Genomic DNA, 18,281 nt, shown 5'->3' with positions numbered 1-18,281 from the left:
TAAAGTTATGTTTGTATTATATTATGACTTTTTGGTATTGGATCAGATTATTAGAAGGTGCGTGATCTTTGCTGTCTGTTTTGCTGTTTCTTCAGCTTGCAAATCGCCTTTTCTATAGTAATATAGAAAAGAGTTATGCAAATTAAAAGTGAAATGAAATGAAAATAAACGCTGGCAGGCTGACAAAACAGCCTGAACAATCCTGAGGTGGCCGCTTCCCCTTGCCTCATGGGTGGGCCGGCCCGAGGCCTGAGGCCCTGTGGCTCTGGCCTTGCGCAGGACAGATGTGCAGTGGGTAACCAGCTTGATGTGCTGCAGATGTTGGACTCCAATTCTCAAAAGGGCCAATAAAAGTTGTCCTATGAGAGCTGTTGTCTAATCTTCTAGTCACCATGTTGGCTGATTTAATATACCTTTACCAAAAAACCTCCCAACCCTATCACTGGATTTGTTAGCATCCTTTAACTTCAGTCTTTTTCTTTTACAGTAAGGAGATATTCTGTCTCCCTCAGCTGCTGACTCTGACACAAAACAACCCACTTCTACATGGCCTCACCGTTGCCTGTGATTAGCACAATTGAGCTAAGAGATAGCAAGAAGAGTCCATAAGGGTGGAGGCATATATTCTAAAATAAAAAATGTGATAGAAGACCGGTTGCCGGGGAACTAAGTGGATGCAGATACAGAAATTCTCTCAGTTCCCGTGTTCTCTGAGTGTTTAGGAATGGGATTCTTTGAAGCAAATGTGAGCTGCATTTGTTCACAGCACATTCCTGTCCGTAGATTAGACATAATTAATGTTGCGTTCTTTACATGTCGCTTTGCTTGATGTTTCGTAATGCTGTTATCCTGAAACTCCCTGCGAGAGGAAGATTTTATTATTCCTTCCCTCTTCTACATCACCTCAATATACTAGCTGACAGCAAGCTGGGAGTCAGCAGACTATGAGAGACTGGGAACACTTCCATTCCCAAGTCATTCCAGGAAGAGTTTGCCGATTTCTAGTGATGAGTGTTACCTGTAGAGATCGTATTGTTTCCGATAACAGCTGCTAAAACTCAGCCATTTGTAAAACAAGTGCAGTCATCACTGAGGAGTGTCTGATATCATGATTTTGGCTCAGGTATTCACTGATGCTAATAGTCTCCTTTGATATTCTGTTTGTAGCTTCTGCTGCAGCTGTTATACTTTCCTAACATGTCAAAGCAAGCAGCACGTAAACTATGTATTATGACATCAGATTGTTCAAAGTGGTAAGAAGGAAAAAGGATTGCACGCTTGAGTACCCCCAAGGGGGGGGGGAGCACTGGATACAACTATGTGATTTACTGAGTCAATAATTAAAACATAACAAGTGGAAGAGGATTATGTGGTTTATATATTATAGGTTCTGTGCTGTGGCATACCATCAGGGGGAGGAGCACTGCATTTGGGGTGCCTGAATTGGCAAGGAAAGAAGTATTGGGTTGTGATAGTCAACAACAATGTTGTGTCATTGAGTGCTAGCTGTGAAACCAGGTGAAATAAAACTGGCAATATCATAATGCCATTATAAAAATCTATGGTGTTATCACACCTGGAATACTGTGTCTAGTTCTGGTTGTCTTGCCTGAAAAAGGATATAGAGCTGGAAAAGGTTCAAACAAGGGCAACCAAAATGATTGAGGGGCTGGAGCAACTCCCTTACGAGGAAATACTGCAATTTGGGGGCCTTTCTAATTTAGAGAAAATGTAAAGCGGGACATGATGCAAGGTGAGGTAAAAGGTAAAGGACCCCTGGAAAGTTAAGTCCAGTCAAAGGCGACTATGAGATTGCGGTATTCATCTTGCTTTCAGGCCAAGGGAGCCGGCGTTTGTCCACAGACAGCTTTCTGGGTCATGTGGCTGGCATGACTGAACCACTTCTGGCGCAACAGGACACTGTGACAGAAGCCAGAGCACACAGAAATGTCGTTTACCTCCCCACCGCAGTGGTACCTATTTATCTACTTGCACTGGGCTGCTTTCGAACTGCTAGGTTGGCAGGAGCTGGGACCAAGCAACGGGAGCTCACCCTGTCGTGGGGATTTGAACCGCTGACCTTCTGATCAGCAGGCCCAAGATGCTCGGTGGTTTAGACCACAGCGCCACCTGCACATGGTGTGGGAAAGTGGATAGAGAGAGGTTCTCTCTTTCTCATAACATTAGGGCTTGGCCCCGTCCAATGAAGCTGGATGTTGGACAAAAGAAAATCCTTATTTATGCACTGCATAGTAAATTTGCTCCCACAAGATGCAATAATGGCTTCCACAGTGGATGGCTTTAAAAGTTGTTGCTGTTGTTTAGTCGTTTAGTCGTGTCCTCCTCTTTGTGACCCCCTGGACCAGAGCACACCAGGCATTCCTGTCTTCCACTGCCTCCCACAGTTTGGTCAAACTCATGCTGGTCTCTTCGGGAACACTGTCCCACCATCTCGTCCTCTGTCGTCCCCTTCTCCTTGTGCCCTCCATCTTTCCCAGCATCAGGGTCTTTTCCAGGGAGTCTTCTCTTCTCATGAGGTGGCCAAATATTGGAGCCTCAGCTTCAGGATCTGTCCTTCCAGTGAGCACTCAGGGCTGATTTCCTTCAGAAGGAGAGGTTTGATCTTCTTGCAGTCCATGGGACTCTCCAGAGTCTCCTCCAGCACCAGAATTCTTTAAAAGAGGAGTAGGCAAATCCATGCAGGATGGAGCTATCCGTGGCTGCCAGACATGATGACTATGTTCTGCTTCCAGAGTTGGAGCCAGCAGGCTCCTGAATATCATTTTGGGAATCCCAAGTGGGGATTGTGAGCTTCCTATCTCATAGAAGCATCTGATTGGCCACTATTAGAACAGGATGTTGGACTAAATGTGCCTTTGGCCTGATCCAGTTGAGCAGTTCTTCTGCTTACAACTGCCAACATCCCTGGCCTTTGGCCATGTCAGATCTTGTTTCCGGATGCAGCATCTAGAGAGCTGCTGAACTCTCCGATTCAAACTTTATCCTAACAGTTTCCCTCAATGTTCTTGAATTGCCCTGGAGTCGCCCTTTGGCGCACATCTACATTCTGTTCTCCTGCACCCTGTTTACAGAGCCACCAATTCCCAAACTACCAGTTTGTACCCACTGGGGCAGGAAGGGGTGGGTGGTGTGTGCGGCCCAGCCTGGGTGTCATCCCTGACCGGGGGGTGACATCGTTGCCCCCCAGGGACACTCGCCGCAGGCAGCACCCCCCTGGGACACTCACTGCTCGCCGCAGGCAGCACTCCCCATGAGTAGCTGACCCTGCCCCCCCCCCGAGTGCACAGCATGGGTGCTGGAGCAGCTAGCTCTGCCTCTGTTTGTACCCCCAGTTGAGGTAAAAGTCACTCTACTGCAAGAAAGGTCAGTCATATACGTAGGTTATGACTTCCTCCTTCCAACCATCCCCTCTTAAATTTCAGTTCCAGCTAGGCAGCGTTTATCCTTCGTCAGCCAGATCGGAAGACATAAAGAAGAGAATACAGTGGTACCTCGGGTTACAGACGCTTCAGGTTACAGACTCCGCTAACCCAGAAATATTACCTCGGGTTAAGAACTTTGCTTCAGGGTGAGAACAGAAATCGCACGGTGGCAGCAGGAGGCCCCATTAGCTAAAGTGATGCTTCAGGTTAAGAACAGTTTCAGGTTTTTAATGTAAGATGTTAGCTTAAAGACATGCCCATATTGTACTCCTGCTGCCAGCAGACTACAGACTGTGTGTGATCGAGATCGCAAGTCACTGTGTGCATTATCCCATAATCTTTGCTTTAACGTCTTTAGGGCACCTTCATAACCCAGGTAATACAGTTGGGGGGGGGTGACAGACCAATAGAGCTGGCTTTTTCTGCAGTGTTGGATGGTAGGTTGAGAGGAGTTCCCTACCAGGACAGACTTTGCTCGTGTGCTCAAGACATCAATTCCATAAAACATATTTTGTTGCACTGTGCAAAATATGAGCAAGCCAGGGCTGAACTGATATTACCCTTGCTGGTACCTTTCCTGGGAAAATCAGAGGCTCACTATGTCAGGTTCCTATTGGAAGACCGCACAAACGCTAGAACATTAGCAGTGGCAAAGTTTTTATCGGTGGTTGCAAGAACCAATGATCCCTATATTCTGAAAAAGATGCTTGTTTAACCTGGAGGTAGGCTGTATGAATTGTGTATTGCTTTGTAACGATTTGTTGGGTCTCTGGACCGTAATAAAGATTGATTGAGTTTCAGGTTAAAAACGGACCTCAAGAACGAATTAAGTTCTTAACCCAAGGTGCCACTGTAATTCCCTCCTAATATGTTTTGCAATAGAAGACTACTCAACAGCCCCTCAACGGAGAGCAAATTCCATTCATTAGCTATAGATACCATTTCCCAGACGTTTAATTCACCTCACAGCAGAACCGTACGGCAAGTGCTCAAGAATACAGACAATCAGAAAGAGCCCGGTGCCACTGCAGCTCAACAATCTGTGGGAAGTGTTCCAACATCACACTTCAGTCTCATGCATGCACTTCCAAGTGCGCCATGCTGGTGCTGGTGCAATCCACGTGTCGACACACAAGTAATGAGCACCATTATGATCAGCCATGAGGGACCATATGGTGACGTCTTTGAGAGTCCAAACTCTTTCTCTAGAGTTCTGGGGTCTGCGTAGGAGCCAGAGGGGCTCGTCTTTCTGCAGAGGCCTGGCGATTACTCCTCAGGAGGCTTCCAGAAGCTGCAGGACAAAAAGCATATTGTCATTCTCGTTAGAACTTTTTATCCACATTGTTATGTGTTTGTGGGTTCCAGAGTTTGTGGGTGCAATACACCCATAATTTGTGGATCTAGTAAATGTTGGCGTTTAATCAGTGCTTGGAGTATTGAAATTGGCCAGATGCTGGATTGAGCCAAACCTGTGCTCAGGAAATTGCCTGGGAGATACAGTGGTACCTCGGTTTTCGAACGTCTCCGTTGACAAACATTTTGGTTTATGAATGCTGTAAACACAGAAGTAAATTCTTCAGTTTTTTAACAAGCCTCAGAAGTCGAACATGCCACGTGGCTTCCACTATGTGCAAGATCCGGAGGCCTAGCTGTCAGCTGTTGAGTCTTTGTTTTTCAAACGTTTCAAAACTAGGACCCTCGTACCTACGGGACCGCCTCTCCTGGTCTGCCCCACGGAGGACCTTAAGGTCCATAAATAACAACACTTTGTCAGGTCCTAATTTGCAACTTCCTGAACTGGCTTTGAAAGCTTATGCTGAACCTACACATCTAGCAGGTATAACATCCAGGCAGGCCTGAGGCTCAAACCTCACATTTGAAGCTGCTTGGATCGGGGCTACTTGCCAGGGACAGTGCTGAGGGGGGCTGCACTGAGAAGGAATGGTGGGAGCCTCCCCCTCCCCCGTATCTTCCCAAGAGCAGGAGGACAGTATAGATTTGGAATAGTGGTTTGCAGAGGGGCATAGTTCAGAAGCTGAGAAATACTGGATGGGGAACAGCTAGCAGAAGAAACATTAGAAGAGAGAGAGCTAACAGATTCACAGTTTCTGGACAGCATTCACCCCCCTTCTCCAAGGACATGGAGAGCTCAGAAATTGTTAGAACTGAAAACACAGAAGTGACAAACTCAGGTTACAAGACGTAGGAGTGGCGTAGATTAATAGGGACGAAGGGGGAGGAGTGACCCTTAATTGGGAGCACCGCCATTTCTAGGAGACGCGCTCTTTGTTCTCTCACTGTGATTATTAAAGATTCTAATTGGTAAGACGCTCCTTTCGTTTGATCTTTTGTTATTGCCATGGGGGAGGAAGCCAATTCCCCGAAGCCTGACACTACTTCATGCTGCAAGGAGGACTCAGACTAGCCTTTGGGAGTCTAGATGTGCGTCCTTCACATCCTGCAAGGAAAACCAGCACAATGGTGTGCACAGCATGCTGGACACATCAAACACCACCTCCCAGCACACACAGTTGTGTTTCTTCCTAACGTCACAAAGAGTACTTACTTACACAGGGTGATGTGTGCCCATGTTAGAAGTGCCCTCACTTCATATATTCCCCTTCGCTCAAATAGTCCATAAAGGACCCTGTCAACTCAGCAAAATCTTCCAATACAAGACTGGTAGAATCCTCACCAGACAGGTCACTGTCAGGCCGAGGTCTCCTGAGATGGGCAGGAGGGGCAGGAGGAGACACAGTGCAAGGGGCCGCAGGAGCTGTCTGGACAAAGGTGGGCGAAAGGCCCGAGGGTGCTGCTGGACCCTCGCTTTCCTCTGGCTCTTTCTCCAGCTCCATGTCAGAAGAGGCAGGTCCCAGGACGTGGTAGAGGCTGGGAAGGCGGATGTCAAACCGCAAGCCGAATTTAGCAAAAAGCTTCTCATTCAGGGCATACAGTTTCTCTGAGATGTCAAAGCCAAGGAGGACTGAGAAGAGGCGGGCAATATAGCGCTCTCTGGCCAGGAGCAAGTAGAGATCCTTCCTTTGCCAAGTGATGAAGCTACAGTCAGTCTCTGCTGTCAGTGTTACCTGCAGAGGGAAGGAGAGAGGAGAGGTGGCTACAGGTGAAGTTCTTTTTATTTTCAGAGTCTTCAAAAATTACTTAAAATTATGAAATAGTGGACATTAACATTTTAATCTCTGAATCTCACCGTGATTTTAGGAGGTGTTTTGACATCACAAAGATGCTCTCTGCCGCTCTGCAAATAGCTACACAACAAATCCTAAAATCCATAATCATATGTTCTAGCAGAGTTCATACATACAAGTGTCAACCACAGCTTAATAATATGTGGCTGAACTGTATGTACAAACTCTGCTGGGACATAATTTCATACAGTTTTTAGGATTTTTGTTAGACGTTTTCTTAGATTCGCAATGATAGGTTGTTTAATTTGTTTATTGCCAGGAGAAGTTTGGTGAGGAAGCCTCTGATAAATGTAATGAATAACATGTGCCTTCCCTGTGTGTGTTATGCTTGCACAGGTGTAAATAAAGCAAATATCACAAACCACCGTACGGTGCCAATTCTCTCTGACACCCAACAACACCGTTCCTGCATTTTATCTGAAATCATTTAAATGAGAGCTGCTTCTTTTGTTTTGACAGGTTTGGGGAAATGTAAAACTCTGGCAAGAGAGAAAAGATGTGTGTTTCCCCAGACTTTTGAAATGTGCACAGGATTTCATTCACTGGAGTGGGTAAATGAGACGTTGGCATGTGCAGGATGGCAAGAGCTCAGCCACGTTATCCCAGAGGCCTCCCGGGTCCAGGAATCTCCTTGGCCAAGACCCAAGGAATGGTGGCTTGGGAAGGAGAAGACGGACAGGCGACACGCCATGTCCTTGAGTCTGATATTTAAGGCTGCTGCCAAGCAAGCAGTTGCTTCGGCCTCCTCACTGAGGGGAGCCAGAATAGGATCGCTTTCCTAAGGGAGGACTGAAAGACTTCAGGGGATGAGAAACTCATTTTCCAAGCAGCATTTTCCAGCAATTAGAAAAATTGGTCAGCTTATAGTGAAGTCCTATTATGTTATTCCAATGCAATAAAAATCAGTTTTTGCTGTTTTCTACAAGAAACGCAGTCAAACCTAATAGGGAAAAAGGATCGGCTTCTAAGGGAAGCAAGAGGAATGCTACTGTGCTTGTTTCCTTGATACAGCCTCAGGCTTTAAAAATAATCTGATGCTTCAAGGAAATTTCAGCCAGTTTTACAAGCTTGAGGGCAAAATTAGAGACGTGACAAGCTGCCAAACTGTCTCCCTGTTGTTGTTTTTAAAAAAGCACACACAGAGAAAATGTTGATTATGAGCAGAAAAATATCCAGAAGGGAATGGGTTAAAGTGTGTGTGTGTGTGTGTGTGTGTGTGTGTGTGTGTGTGTGTGAGAGAGAGAGAGAGAGAGAGAGAGAGAGAGAGAGAGAGAGAGAGAGAGTTCACACACACACACACACACACACACACACACACACACACACACACACGTGTTCTTCAGAGCCTCCCATGGCTGTTTTTTGGTTTAAAAAAGAAAAAGAAAATTGGGGAAATATAATGTATGTCATATTTGTAGTTTAGGCAGCAACAAAACAGTACAGAACGTATAAAAGAAGTACGGTATGATGTCTGCGATGTTGAGCCCATGAATTTGGAAAACGGCAAGCGTCCAAGACCATTGCAGCCTTTGCATTCACAGGCAGCTAAGACTTGAAGCCTCCTGGAAGGGGCCCAAATTTGCCACCTCCTTTCTTCCTAAAACTGTGTCCCATATCTTATCTACATCCCCCCTTAACTTTTGTAGCACAGCTATTCCATGAAGACGTTCGCCTCAGAGGCAGCTGCTGGGCGCTCCATACAGGAATAGATATTTGAGATTTTTCCACAGCTTGTCACCGTGCGTTCTATTTTAAAGTTTCCTGCAGGCCATCACTGTCCCATTGAGTATAGTGAACAATCCATTTATCAGCCCAGACGACAAAGCTCTTACTGTGTCACAGATCCTGACTCTGAATTCTTAAAAGGACCTCAGACACAGTGCGGCACCATTCATTCCAAACATTTATGCAGGAATTGTACTTGGGCAATTTGGGGAGGCCTTACTGTGTGTTTTAAAAGAATTTTTTGATAGAGCAATCTTATGGCGTGTGGAGTTGTCCAGTGTTAAAAATACTGTGACGTGGATGTCCCATAATAATGAAGACGTTAGCACCAAAGTCAGCTTTCCTCTGGAATGTCATGGCCATTTCAAACGTATACAGCTGGTCTCAAGAGAATTTAAAGGCAAGCTGAACCCAGGACACCTCAGCTTTGAATCCCAACCCTTGGGCTTTGGGGATCCAGTTGCTTTGGAGATCCAAAAAGTTATTTTAACCCAATTTGGATTTTCACCTTTCTTTTGTTTAACGGCAGATCTCCATAGATCACCACAGACACTGCTTTTGAAAGTCTCCTCGCTTTCAAAGTACAGTCGTAGCTCAACTCCTGAACGCATTGGGAGGCGAACGTTCCTGCTCCCGAAAGATCGAAAACCAGAAGTGAATATTCTGGTTTTCGAATGTTCTTTTGGAAGCCGAGCGTCTGGCGGGGCTTCTGCAGGAGCTTCCTGCAGCCAATCAGAAGCCGCGCTTTGGTTTCCAAACATTTCAGAAGTCGAACGGACTTCCGGAATGGATTCTGTTTGACTTCCGAGGTACAATTTGTATGCAGCTTGCTATGAGGCACCAATGGGGTAGAGATTGGATTACTAAGAAACCTAAGGCCAAAGATTTATTGAGTGCAGGGAATGACTAGAGCAGTTCTTTGCCTCTATTACACCCTCCCATCAGAGGTCAAGGAAATAAACAACTACAGTCAAACCTTGGCTCCCGAACAGCTCCGTTTTCGAACGATTCAGCTCCTGAATGCCAAAAACCCGGAAGTAAATGCTCCGGTTTTCAAACATTTCTTGGAAGCCGAACACCCAGTGTGGCTTTTGCTGAGTGCAGGAAGATCTTGCAACCGATCAGAAGCCGTAATTCAGTTGTCAGAACGTTTTGGAAGCCTGGAACGGGCTTCTGGGATGGATAACGTTTGACAACTGAGGTTTGACTGTATCTGACTTTTAGAAGACATCTGAAGGCAGGGAAGTTTTTAATGTTTGATGTCTCACTGTGTTGTAATTTGTTGGAAGTTGCCCAGAGAGGCTGAGGGAACCTAGTCAGATGGGTGGCATATAAATAAGTTGTTGTTCTTGCGGTTATATGATTCTGACCCAGAAAGTAAACAAAGAAACAAAAACCACCACACACACAACACACAATCTCAAAAAAAAAACCCAAGATGCAATTGTGTTCTGTGAGGTTACCTGAAATGTTCCCTCTTCCGAAGGAGGCAGTGATTCCCACTCCGGGGAATCCAGGAATTGATATGGGAAGACATAATGTAGAAACTGTCCGTCCTGGCTTACTCTAACCCTAATTGGGGCAGGGGGAAGGAAAAAGACACATTTTAAAGCAGATTCGTTTTTTAAAAATTCTTCCCAAAGTTTATACAGTGCATTATAATACCAGCTCCCACCCCAAGGTGGATCTCAACAGAAATTAGTCTTGTGCCACTGGCCTCGCATCTGACGGTAGGGGCACGTGGAAAATGATCTGGCAGGTATCTGTGAGAGCAGGTAAGTGGGCCTCATGCAGTTGTGCAAACATTTTTAAAAAACTATGCATTAATTTGTTGGATTCACATCCCACCTTTGCATTAAGGCAGTCAAGGCAGTTTATAATATAAAATATTAACCTATCCTAACAAATGCATACCCTCCAACATTTCTCCGATGGAAATTTGGACGTCCTGGTACAAAATTTGGACGTCCTTGGAGATAATACAAGAATACTTGGCTAGTCTAGATGTATTCAAGTCTCCAGGGCCAGATGAACTGCATCCAAGAGTATTAAAAGAACTGGCAGATGTGATCTCAGAACCACTGGCAGTCATCTTTGAGAATTCCTGGAGAACAGGCAAAGTCCCGGCAGACTGGAGGAGGGCAAATGTTGTCCCTATTTTCAAAAAGGGGGAAAGAGAGGACCCAAATAATTACCGCCCAGTCAGTCTGACATCGATACCAGGGAAGATTCTGGAGCAGATCATTAAGCAAACAGTCTGTGAGCACCTAGAAAGGAATGCTGTGATCACCAATAGTCAGCATGGATTTCTGAAAAATAAGTCATGTCAGACTAACCTGATCTCGTTTTTTGACAGAATTACAAGCCTGGTAGATGAAGGGAACGCAGTGGATGTAGCCTACCTTGATTTCAGCAAGGCATTTGACAAGGTGCCCCATGATATTCTTGTAAAGAAGCTGGTAAAATGCGGTCTTGACTATGCTACCACTCAGTGGATTTGTAACTGGCTGACTGACCGAACCCAAAGGGTGCTCATCAATGGTTCCTCTTCATCCTGGAGAAGAGTGACTAGTGGGGTGCCACAGGGTTCTGTCTTGGGCCCGGTCTTATTCAACATCTTTATCAAAGACTTGGATGATGGACTCAAGGGCATCCTGATCAAATTTGCAGATGACACCAAACTGGGAGGGGTGGCTAACCCCCAGAGGACAGGATCACACTTCAAAACGACCTTGACAGATTGGAGAACTGGGCCAAAACAAACAAGATGAATTTTAACAGGGAGAAATGTAAAGTATTGCACTTGGGCAAAAAAAATGAGAGGCACAAATACAAGATGGGGGACACCTGGCTTGAGAGCAGTACATGTGAAAAGGATCTAGGAGTCTTGGTTGACCACAAACTTGACATGAGCCAACAGTGTGACGCGGCAGCTAAAAAAGCCAATGCAATTCTGGGCTGCATTAATAGGAGTATAGCATCTAGATCAAGGGAAGTAATAGTGCCACTGTATTCTGCTCTGGTCAGACCTCACCTGGAGTACTGTGTCCAGTTCTGGGCACCACAGTTCAAGAAGGACACTGACAAACTGGAACGTGTCCAGAGGAGGGCAACCAAAATGGTCAAAGGCCTGGAAACGATGCCTTATGAGGAACGGCTAAGGGAGCTGGGCATGTTTAGCCTGGAGAAGAGGAAGTTAAGGGGTGATATGATAGCCATGTTCAAATATATAAAAGGATGTCACATAGAGGAGGGAGAAAGGTTGTTTTCTGCTGCTCCAGAGAAGCGGACACGGAGCAATGGATCCAAACTACAAGAAAGAAGATTCCACCTCAACAGTAGGAAGAACTTCCTGACAGTAAGAGCTGTTTGACAGTGGAATTTGCTGCCAAGGAGTGTGGTGGAGTCTCCTTCTTTGGAGGTCTTTAAGCAGAGGCTTGACAACCATATGTCAGGAGTGCTCTGATGGTGTTTCCTGCTTAGCAGGGGGTTGGACTCCATGGCCCTTGTGGTCTCTTCCAACTCTATGATTCTATGATTCTATGAAAATATTATCAGGCCAACTTCAGGAGCTGATAGGCATTTGGTTCCAGGCCTGAGTTTCTCTTAAATAGCTCCGGAGTGGGTGGGTGGGGTGAGGGGCCCCCGACATGTCTCTCAGGGTTGTAAAAACAGAAAGAGATGGCAAGGAGCTTCAAAAGAACCACTCCAAATGGAGTGAATGGTTTTCGACATGAGTTGCGCAGCAAAATATCACTTAATAAAGATAGGAATCGAAATTTCTGCATAAAACTCAAAAAGAAACGCCAAAACAACCCCTAGAAGGCAGGATACGTGCTTATTATAAGCAGCAGATGTGTATAGCGCAGGATAGACAGCGATCCAGTTGTGGATCATTTGTACCAGCGAACAGGCCGAGTAGCTCAAGTTCCGCTTAGGCAATTGCATCATCATCATCATCATTTAATACAGTATCATCTACGCATATGACATTTTACAAGATTAAAGGCTGCATTGAGAATTGTGTGATAATGGCAATTAGTATTCTACATTACAGTGGTACCTCGGGTTAAGTACTTAATTCGTTCTGGAGGTCCGTTCTTAACCTGAAACTGTTCTTAACCTGAAGCACCACTTTAGCTAATGGGGCCTCCCGCTGCCGCCACACCACCGGAGCACGATTTCTGTTCTCATCCTGAAGTAAAGTTCTTAACCCGAGGTAGTATTTCTGGGTTAGTGGAGTCTTTAACCTGAAGCGTCTGTAACCTGAAGCATCTGTAACCTGAGGTACCACTACTGTATTCTATATTTATACACCGCCTTTCCCCCCTGATGGGACAGTATGGTCTTTGGTGCAAAAACTGGCCACGGACTCTTCATTTCTCTTTCTTGCAAATCCCCTATAGCCATCTCCTTTCCCTTACGTTTTATGTGCCCCAACCCTAATTCCTCCAGGTTGTGACAACTACAAAACAGTCTCCAAATTCTGCATCACAGCATAAACTAAAACAAGCCAATGAATCAAGCAAACTAGGTAAAACCTGGCCCACGGTAGAAATATTTTTCTTTTTTAATGTAAAATTCCAGATCCCTTGAGTGTGGAACACTTCAGACTTAACCAACATATGACAGAAAAGAATGGAATAGATACAACCCAATTACAGTAACTGTTCCCCACCATACAAACAAACCCTGAACCAACCTTCAGCTGCCACATTTAAAGCTTGTATTTTTTTTAACCCTTTGAGAAGCTGAAGCATCATTGTTGTTTGCCAGCTGCTTTATCTGCTTTGTCAGGTAACCTTACCTGAAAACAAGGAGCCATGACCTTAATTTTACAGTACACCTGTCTCCCTAAATGCTGAGGGCCAGATTACATGACTGCAGGGCCACGTGCAACTTTAGCTCAACAGTCCTGCAAAGCATCCTCAGGAGGAGACCATTTGCAACAGAAAAGCATTATGGATGGGGTCCTTAAGCCCCCACCCTCCTTCCCCTTTTCCCATGGATAGCCATGTTTAGAAGGTAAAAAAAAAAAAGCCTAAATCTGTAAGAAGGTAAAGGTGGGCTGCACAACTTCAGCATAAAAGCTGGGACTTCAGAACCTCCAAGGGTTCCTATTTTCCAGGGACAGTCCTGGATTTACAGAAGACATCCCGGTTTCTGATTTGATCCCGGAATGTCCCGGTTTTCCTTAGAACGTCCCTATTTCCATCGGAGAAATGTTGGAAAGTATAGAGTTATGTGACCCCCGAGCCAAGGAGATAAGTAACTAGACAACCTTTAGAAGACATCTGAAGGCATAGGGAAGTTTTTTAATGTTTACTTTGTTATTAGTTTTTGTATATGTTGGAAGCTGCCCAGAGTGGCTGGGACAACCCAGTCAGATGGGCAGGGTATCAATAATAATAATATTATTATTATTTTTGCATAGGACGTCCCTATTTCCATTGGATAAATGTTGGAGGGTATGGGATGGAATGCTTCTTCATATATACACACATAAGGAGCCCTCCATTAAGAAAACTAGATCAGAGAGGAAGTTCTAACCTAGTCTTCTCAGTGGCATACAAGGTCTTTTTGGAAAAAATGACAAGAAGGGGGTATTCCCTCACATGAGTTGAGTCCTCAAATGCAGAGTAAAGTGATACAGCGAAGACACGGGTTTTACCACCTATGTGAGAACTCGGCCAGAAGAAACTCAGAGAATGCATGGGTTTGTTTGTTTTTCATGCCACTCCATCTATTTTTCAAAAGCACCAGTTGGGTCAGTTTTCTAATGCCAAGAAAAAATATTGTCAGGGGAAGGTGAAGCCTACCTGCCAGACAACAAGAATGACAGACGATCAATTGAGGTCTTGCCCTCCACAGCATAGTTCTGGTCTTTGGCCAGGGGCAAAACCTGTTCCTCACAACACTTGACGATTTCTTTGTAGACCTGAGGTGGCACTTGCAGAGGCTGGCACAGCTGCTTGTAGAGCATGTCAAATTCTTCAGGGAAGGCGTGTTGACGGAGCTGGTAAACTAGGTGAGCCAACTGAAGCAGACAGATCAGAACTAAGAGCAGGTTCCAGATGAAGATGTCCAGGCCACAGGCATCTAGCCAGCCCCAGAGCGCAGCGCAGAGGAAACCAGCGGTCAAGAAGCCAAAGATGAAGATGGAGCCAACCGTTCCACTTCCTCCCATGAATCCCAGGAGAAGGAAGAAGCCAGCAAGGTGATAAATCGCTCCTTCCATAGACTCCTTCCATCCCTCACATAAAATTGGGTAGAAAACAATCCGATCCAAGAGGGTGCTGTTTGTACTCATTTTCCTTGTCTCCTAACCTCTGCACCAATATGTCTTGAAAAATTATATTGGAGAACTTGTAAAACCAGTTCCTAGAACTGGAGCTGAACAGTAGCTATGTCTTTCTCAACCTGTGGGTCCCCAGAACATTTTCAAAATTATTAATGCAAACCCCAGCAACCCCGTCCCACAAAGTGGAAGACCAAATGTGGTTTGCAGGAGTCCAGTATCATACCAATCAGCTGCACCAACTTGCAAAAGCACCAGAAATTCAATCTGGAAGGAAGCAACGCCTTTCAGTTTGATAACTCCCTGGAAGAAGAGCTGGGAAGAGTTGCCTGCGCCTTGCTCCCTTGCCGGCCGAGTGAGAAAATGAAAATAGACTTGGGGAAAGAGCAGCGGCCAGGGCAGAAGGGGCGGGGAAGGGAGCAGCGGAGGGTACTTGTGTTTAATTTGGAATGTATAGCACGGAAAGCAGAGCGACCCCAAATAGATAACCATGTTTGGAATTGAAATCCAAGAAGCAGAGGCTGAGAGGCGAAGAGAGGCCAGCCGGGCGATGGCCACTTAACATAACCCAGAGAACTAGATTACACGTAGTATTGTCTGGGTAGATGCTTTCAGTCTGTTCCCAGAGCTTGTTTGGCAGAACAAATCCCCTCTCATATCACAAGGCGGGGGGAGGAATTCCCTCTATCATGAACTGCAAGCCACAGAAAACAAGATAAGGTAGGATTTTAGGAAGGGGGGGCGTGTTGGCTGCAGACCACAGTACCCAAAGCAAGTGGCGACAGCTGGGATTTTAAAAATTAGACAGAAGCTGTGGACCAGAGTCTGGTCAAACAAGCTGCAATATTTGGAGGCTGCAAATTTTATAAATGATTCAAACAGAAGACTGGAGTGGTCAACCAAGGAAGGTTGCTTGACCTTTAACAGTGATAAATCAGAAGAACAGCTGCTTTGCGCTCCCATTTCTTGCTTGGTGTTCCCCAGAACTACTTCCTTCCAGCCACTAGAATGACACAACAGATGCGGTGGAGCGGACTTTCCACTTTTAAAATTATGCTACCGATCTCAAAGCCATCCTTGTGCTGGATCTGACTGCAGAGAGAGAGAGTACAGCAGAGCTTTCCAAATTTGCGTCGTGACATTTTAGTGTGTCGGCTTTAGTGTGTCGCATGAATGCTCCCGGCGCTCCTCCTGGGGCTGGAAATGGGTTATTTTAACCTTCCTTTTGCTAGTAAAACTGAATTACTGTGTCACGAACTGAAGCACGTCTAAAAAGTGTATCACCGACGTGAAAAGTTTCGAAAGCTCTGGAGTACGGGGGTCTGAGGGGGACAAGCATTCCTGTCTTTCTCAGTGAGATAGGAAGACAGCTGAGCTGCTGTCACAAAGCAATGTCAGACAAGCCTTACCTTACATTATCAATATACCGGTAGTTTTTCTGAGCAGGAATGTGAGCTGGTTTATGTGTAAATACTCCATTGGGCAGGGAGGGGGGAAACGGAAAGAGATGAAAATTATTCCCTTAAAAATGGAGTAAAATATAGTCTTTTCCCTTTCTTTCAAAATAGAGTGATCCCCAAGAAAACAGAAGCTGGCCGTCCTGCTATAAGGCATTTTCATTTATGATTTTATGTGAAGTGGAAAGAACTATCAGGCAACAAGGAACCCAGGATTACGATGGTATTCAGACTTCAAATCACCCTATAAAACCCGCAGAGTTAAACTGATCTCACACTTCTGAGCACATAACAGTGTGGTATACTTTACATTTTTCTTGGCTTCCTTGAAAAAAAGTGGCAGGATGCAAGGATTGGAGTTTTAAGAGTTTGAAATGCAAAACAATGTCCTAAAGAAATTATGGTTGGTGCACACCTTAAAGATAATCGTTTTGTGTCACCGAATACAAAATATCAGGTTGACCCTTTCATCAAGGGGGACAAAAGACACCTCACACACTGCAAGATAACATGTCCTTGCAGATTTAAGTTATCCAAAGTAAGTTTTGGGTGCAAAGATTTCAATATTCTCAGAACATCTGAAGTGTGTTTAATCCTGCCTGGCCTCCTTGGGAACAGGTACGCAGGGCCCAATTCAAAGTGCTGGTGCTGACCAATGAAGCCTTCCATGACCCAAGACAAGACCTGAAGGACAAACCTCTTCCCACATGAACCGACCCAGACCCTGCACTTGTCAGCCAAGTCCCTTCTCTGTGTCCCCCTCCCTGAGAGATCTGGAGGGTGACAGGAGAACAGGCCTTTTCTGTGGTGGCCCTCTCTCTCGAGGCTCGCCTGGCGCCATCATTAAATGTCTTTAGGCTCCGGGCAAACATTTGTCCTTATCCAAGCCTTCAGCCATTAAATATTCTTGTTTAGTCATTTAGTTGTGTCCGCCTCTTCGTGACCCGCTGGACCAGAGCACGCCAGGCCCTCCTGTCTTCCACTGCCTCCCTCATGCTGGTAGCTTCGTGAAGAGTATCCAACCATCTCGTCCTCTTTCGTCCCCTTCTCCTTGCGCCCTCCATCTTTCCCAACATCAGGGTCTTTTCCAGGGAGTCTTCTCTTCTCATGCGGTGGCCAAAGTACTGGAGCCTCAGCTTCAGGATCTGTCCTTCCAGGGAGCACTCAGGGCTGATTTCCTTCAGAATGGAGAGGTTGGATCTTCTTGCAGTCCATGGGACTCTCAAGAGTCTCCTCCAGCACCAAAATAAATATAAGATTGTCCTAATAATTTATTCTAATTTCAGAATTTAGTATTTCCATACATAAGGCCTTTGTGTGAGAGTTAGAAATTCTAATCTATTATCAGCCTTCAAGGAAAAATACTAGTAGAGAATACAGAAAATATATCAGAATGCAGAAGTCAACAGTTGTATCCAGTGCTTTTTTTCCTGGGGGGACACAGGGCTATGCATACCTCTAAACATTTTGTGAATCTTTGTACTTTTGTCCGTTTACTGTATTTATTGTTCCCAATTTGAACTATAAAATGGTGATTTTCTTCAGTCAAAATGAGAGTACCCTTAAACACTTTTTTTAGAAAAAAACAACACTGGTTGTATCCATGGTGGCTTTGTCTGAGCAAAAAGTAGTTTTCCTCTTGCAAGTTGGGTACCAGATTTTTAGTGAACCCCCCTACTGATTTTTAGCGCCCATGCACCACCCCAAAAGCTGTTCCTGAGGGACCCTCTAGATATAATAGGATATGACAAGGACACTGCAATGGGGAGGGGAGGTGGCGAGAGACCAATAAAAATCTGGCGCCTCAACTTCTAGGAGCACATTTTGCTAAAGCAACACTGCCAGTGGATGCGATTCCACAGAAAACGGAACTCCATCATGCAGCTGCTCTCAGTTACGGAGAAAAACAAGTGTTACATTGAGCTAATTCTGATTCAGTAATATTGAGCAGACTAGTATTCTCTGAAATTTACAAGAACTGAAATGTCTTCAAGTGTCCTTTTTTCTGTTTTACACGCATCAGAGTCTGAAGGTGTCAGAGGCAGCTTTCATTTTATTTATTTATTGACAAAATAATTCCATCTACAAACTTTACACAGGACCTGTCCTGCACTTCAATATAAGGTCACTTGGAAAGCTTTGCATCTTACTC

General features: G+C 45.2%; 2 protein-coding genes across 5 annotated transcripts in view; one reads left to right on the top strand and one right to left on the bottom strand.

Moving 5' to 3' along the window:
* The window catches only part of PLA1A (phospholipase A1 member A), a 29,800-nt gene extending 28,520 nt beyond the window's left edge, over window positions 1-1,280 (top strand). For both annotated transcript variants that reach the window (XM_081894474.1, XM_081894473.1), the window contains exon 11: window positions 488-1,280. In XM_081894474.1, coding sequence (XP_081750600.1) covers window positions 488-572 — 85 coding nt within the window. In that variant the 3' untranslated portion in view covers window positions 573-1,280. The remainder of the gene's footprint in view (window positions 1-487) is intronic.
* Window positions 1,281-4,379: 3,099 nt separating this feature from the next.
* Window positions 4,380-15,041, bottom strand: POPDC2 (popeye domain cAMP effector 2). 3 transcript variants are annotated; one of them, XM_081894620.1, is made up of 4 exons: window positions 14,194-15,041; window positions 9,838-9,946; window positions 6,010-6,529; window positions 4,380-4,734 (listed from the first exon to the last, which is right to left on the bottom strand). In XM_081894620.1, exons 1-3 carry the CDS (start codon window positions 14,682-14,684, stop codon window positions 6,047-6,049), a joined length of 1,083 nt encoding a protein of 360 aa, XP_081750746.1. In that variant the 5' UTR covers window positions 14,685-15,041; the 3' UTR covers window positions 4,380-4,734; window positions 6,010-6,046. The 3 variants fall into 3 exon arrangements, with proteins under 3 accessions (XP_081750746.1, XP_081750747.1, XP_081750748.1); XM_081894621.1 differs by having other exon boundaries at window positions 6,014-6,529; XM_081894622.1 differs by having other exon boundaries at window positions 6,139-6,529.
* Between the last annotated feature and the right edge of the window lie 3,240 nt (window positions 15,042-18,281).

The sequence above is a fragment of the Podarcis melisellensis genome (genome assembly GCF_964234715.1).
Source record: "Podarcis melisellensis genome assembly, chromosome: 17".
In the NCBI taxonomy this organism is placed as follows: domain Eukaryota; kingdom Metazoa; phylum Chordata; class Lepidosauria; order Squamata; family Lacertidae; genus Podarcis; species Podarcis melisellensis.
This window is presented reverse-complemented; position numbering and strand designations above follow the sequence as displayed.

What these genes read in the sequence shown, in the direction of transcription:
- POPDC2 (XM_081894620.1), bottom strand. Translation starts at nt 14,684, where the DNA reads ATGAGTACAAACAGCACCCTCTTGGATCGGATTGTTTTCTACCCAATT. An exon ending in TCATTCTTGTTGTCTGGCAG is followed by an intron (nt 9,947 to 14,193) that starts GTAGGCTTCACC and finishes TGCCCCAATTAG; the next exon opens with GGTTAGAGTAAGCCAGGACG. An exon ending in CGGAAGAGGGAACATTTCAG is followed by an intron (nt 6,530 to 9,837) that starts GTAACCTCACAG and finishes TTCCCTCTGCAG; the next exon opens with GTAACACTGACAGCAGAGAC.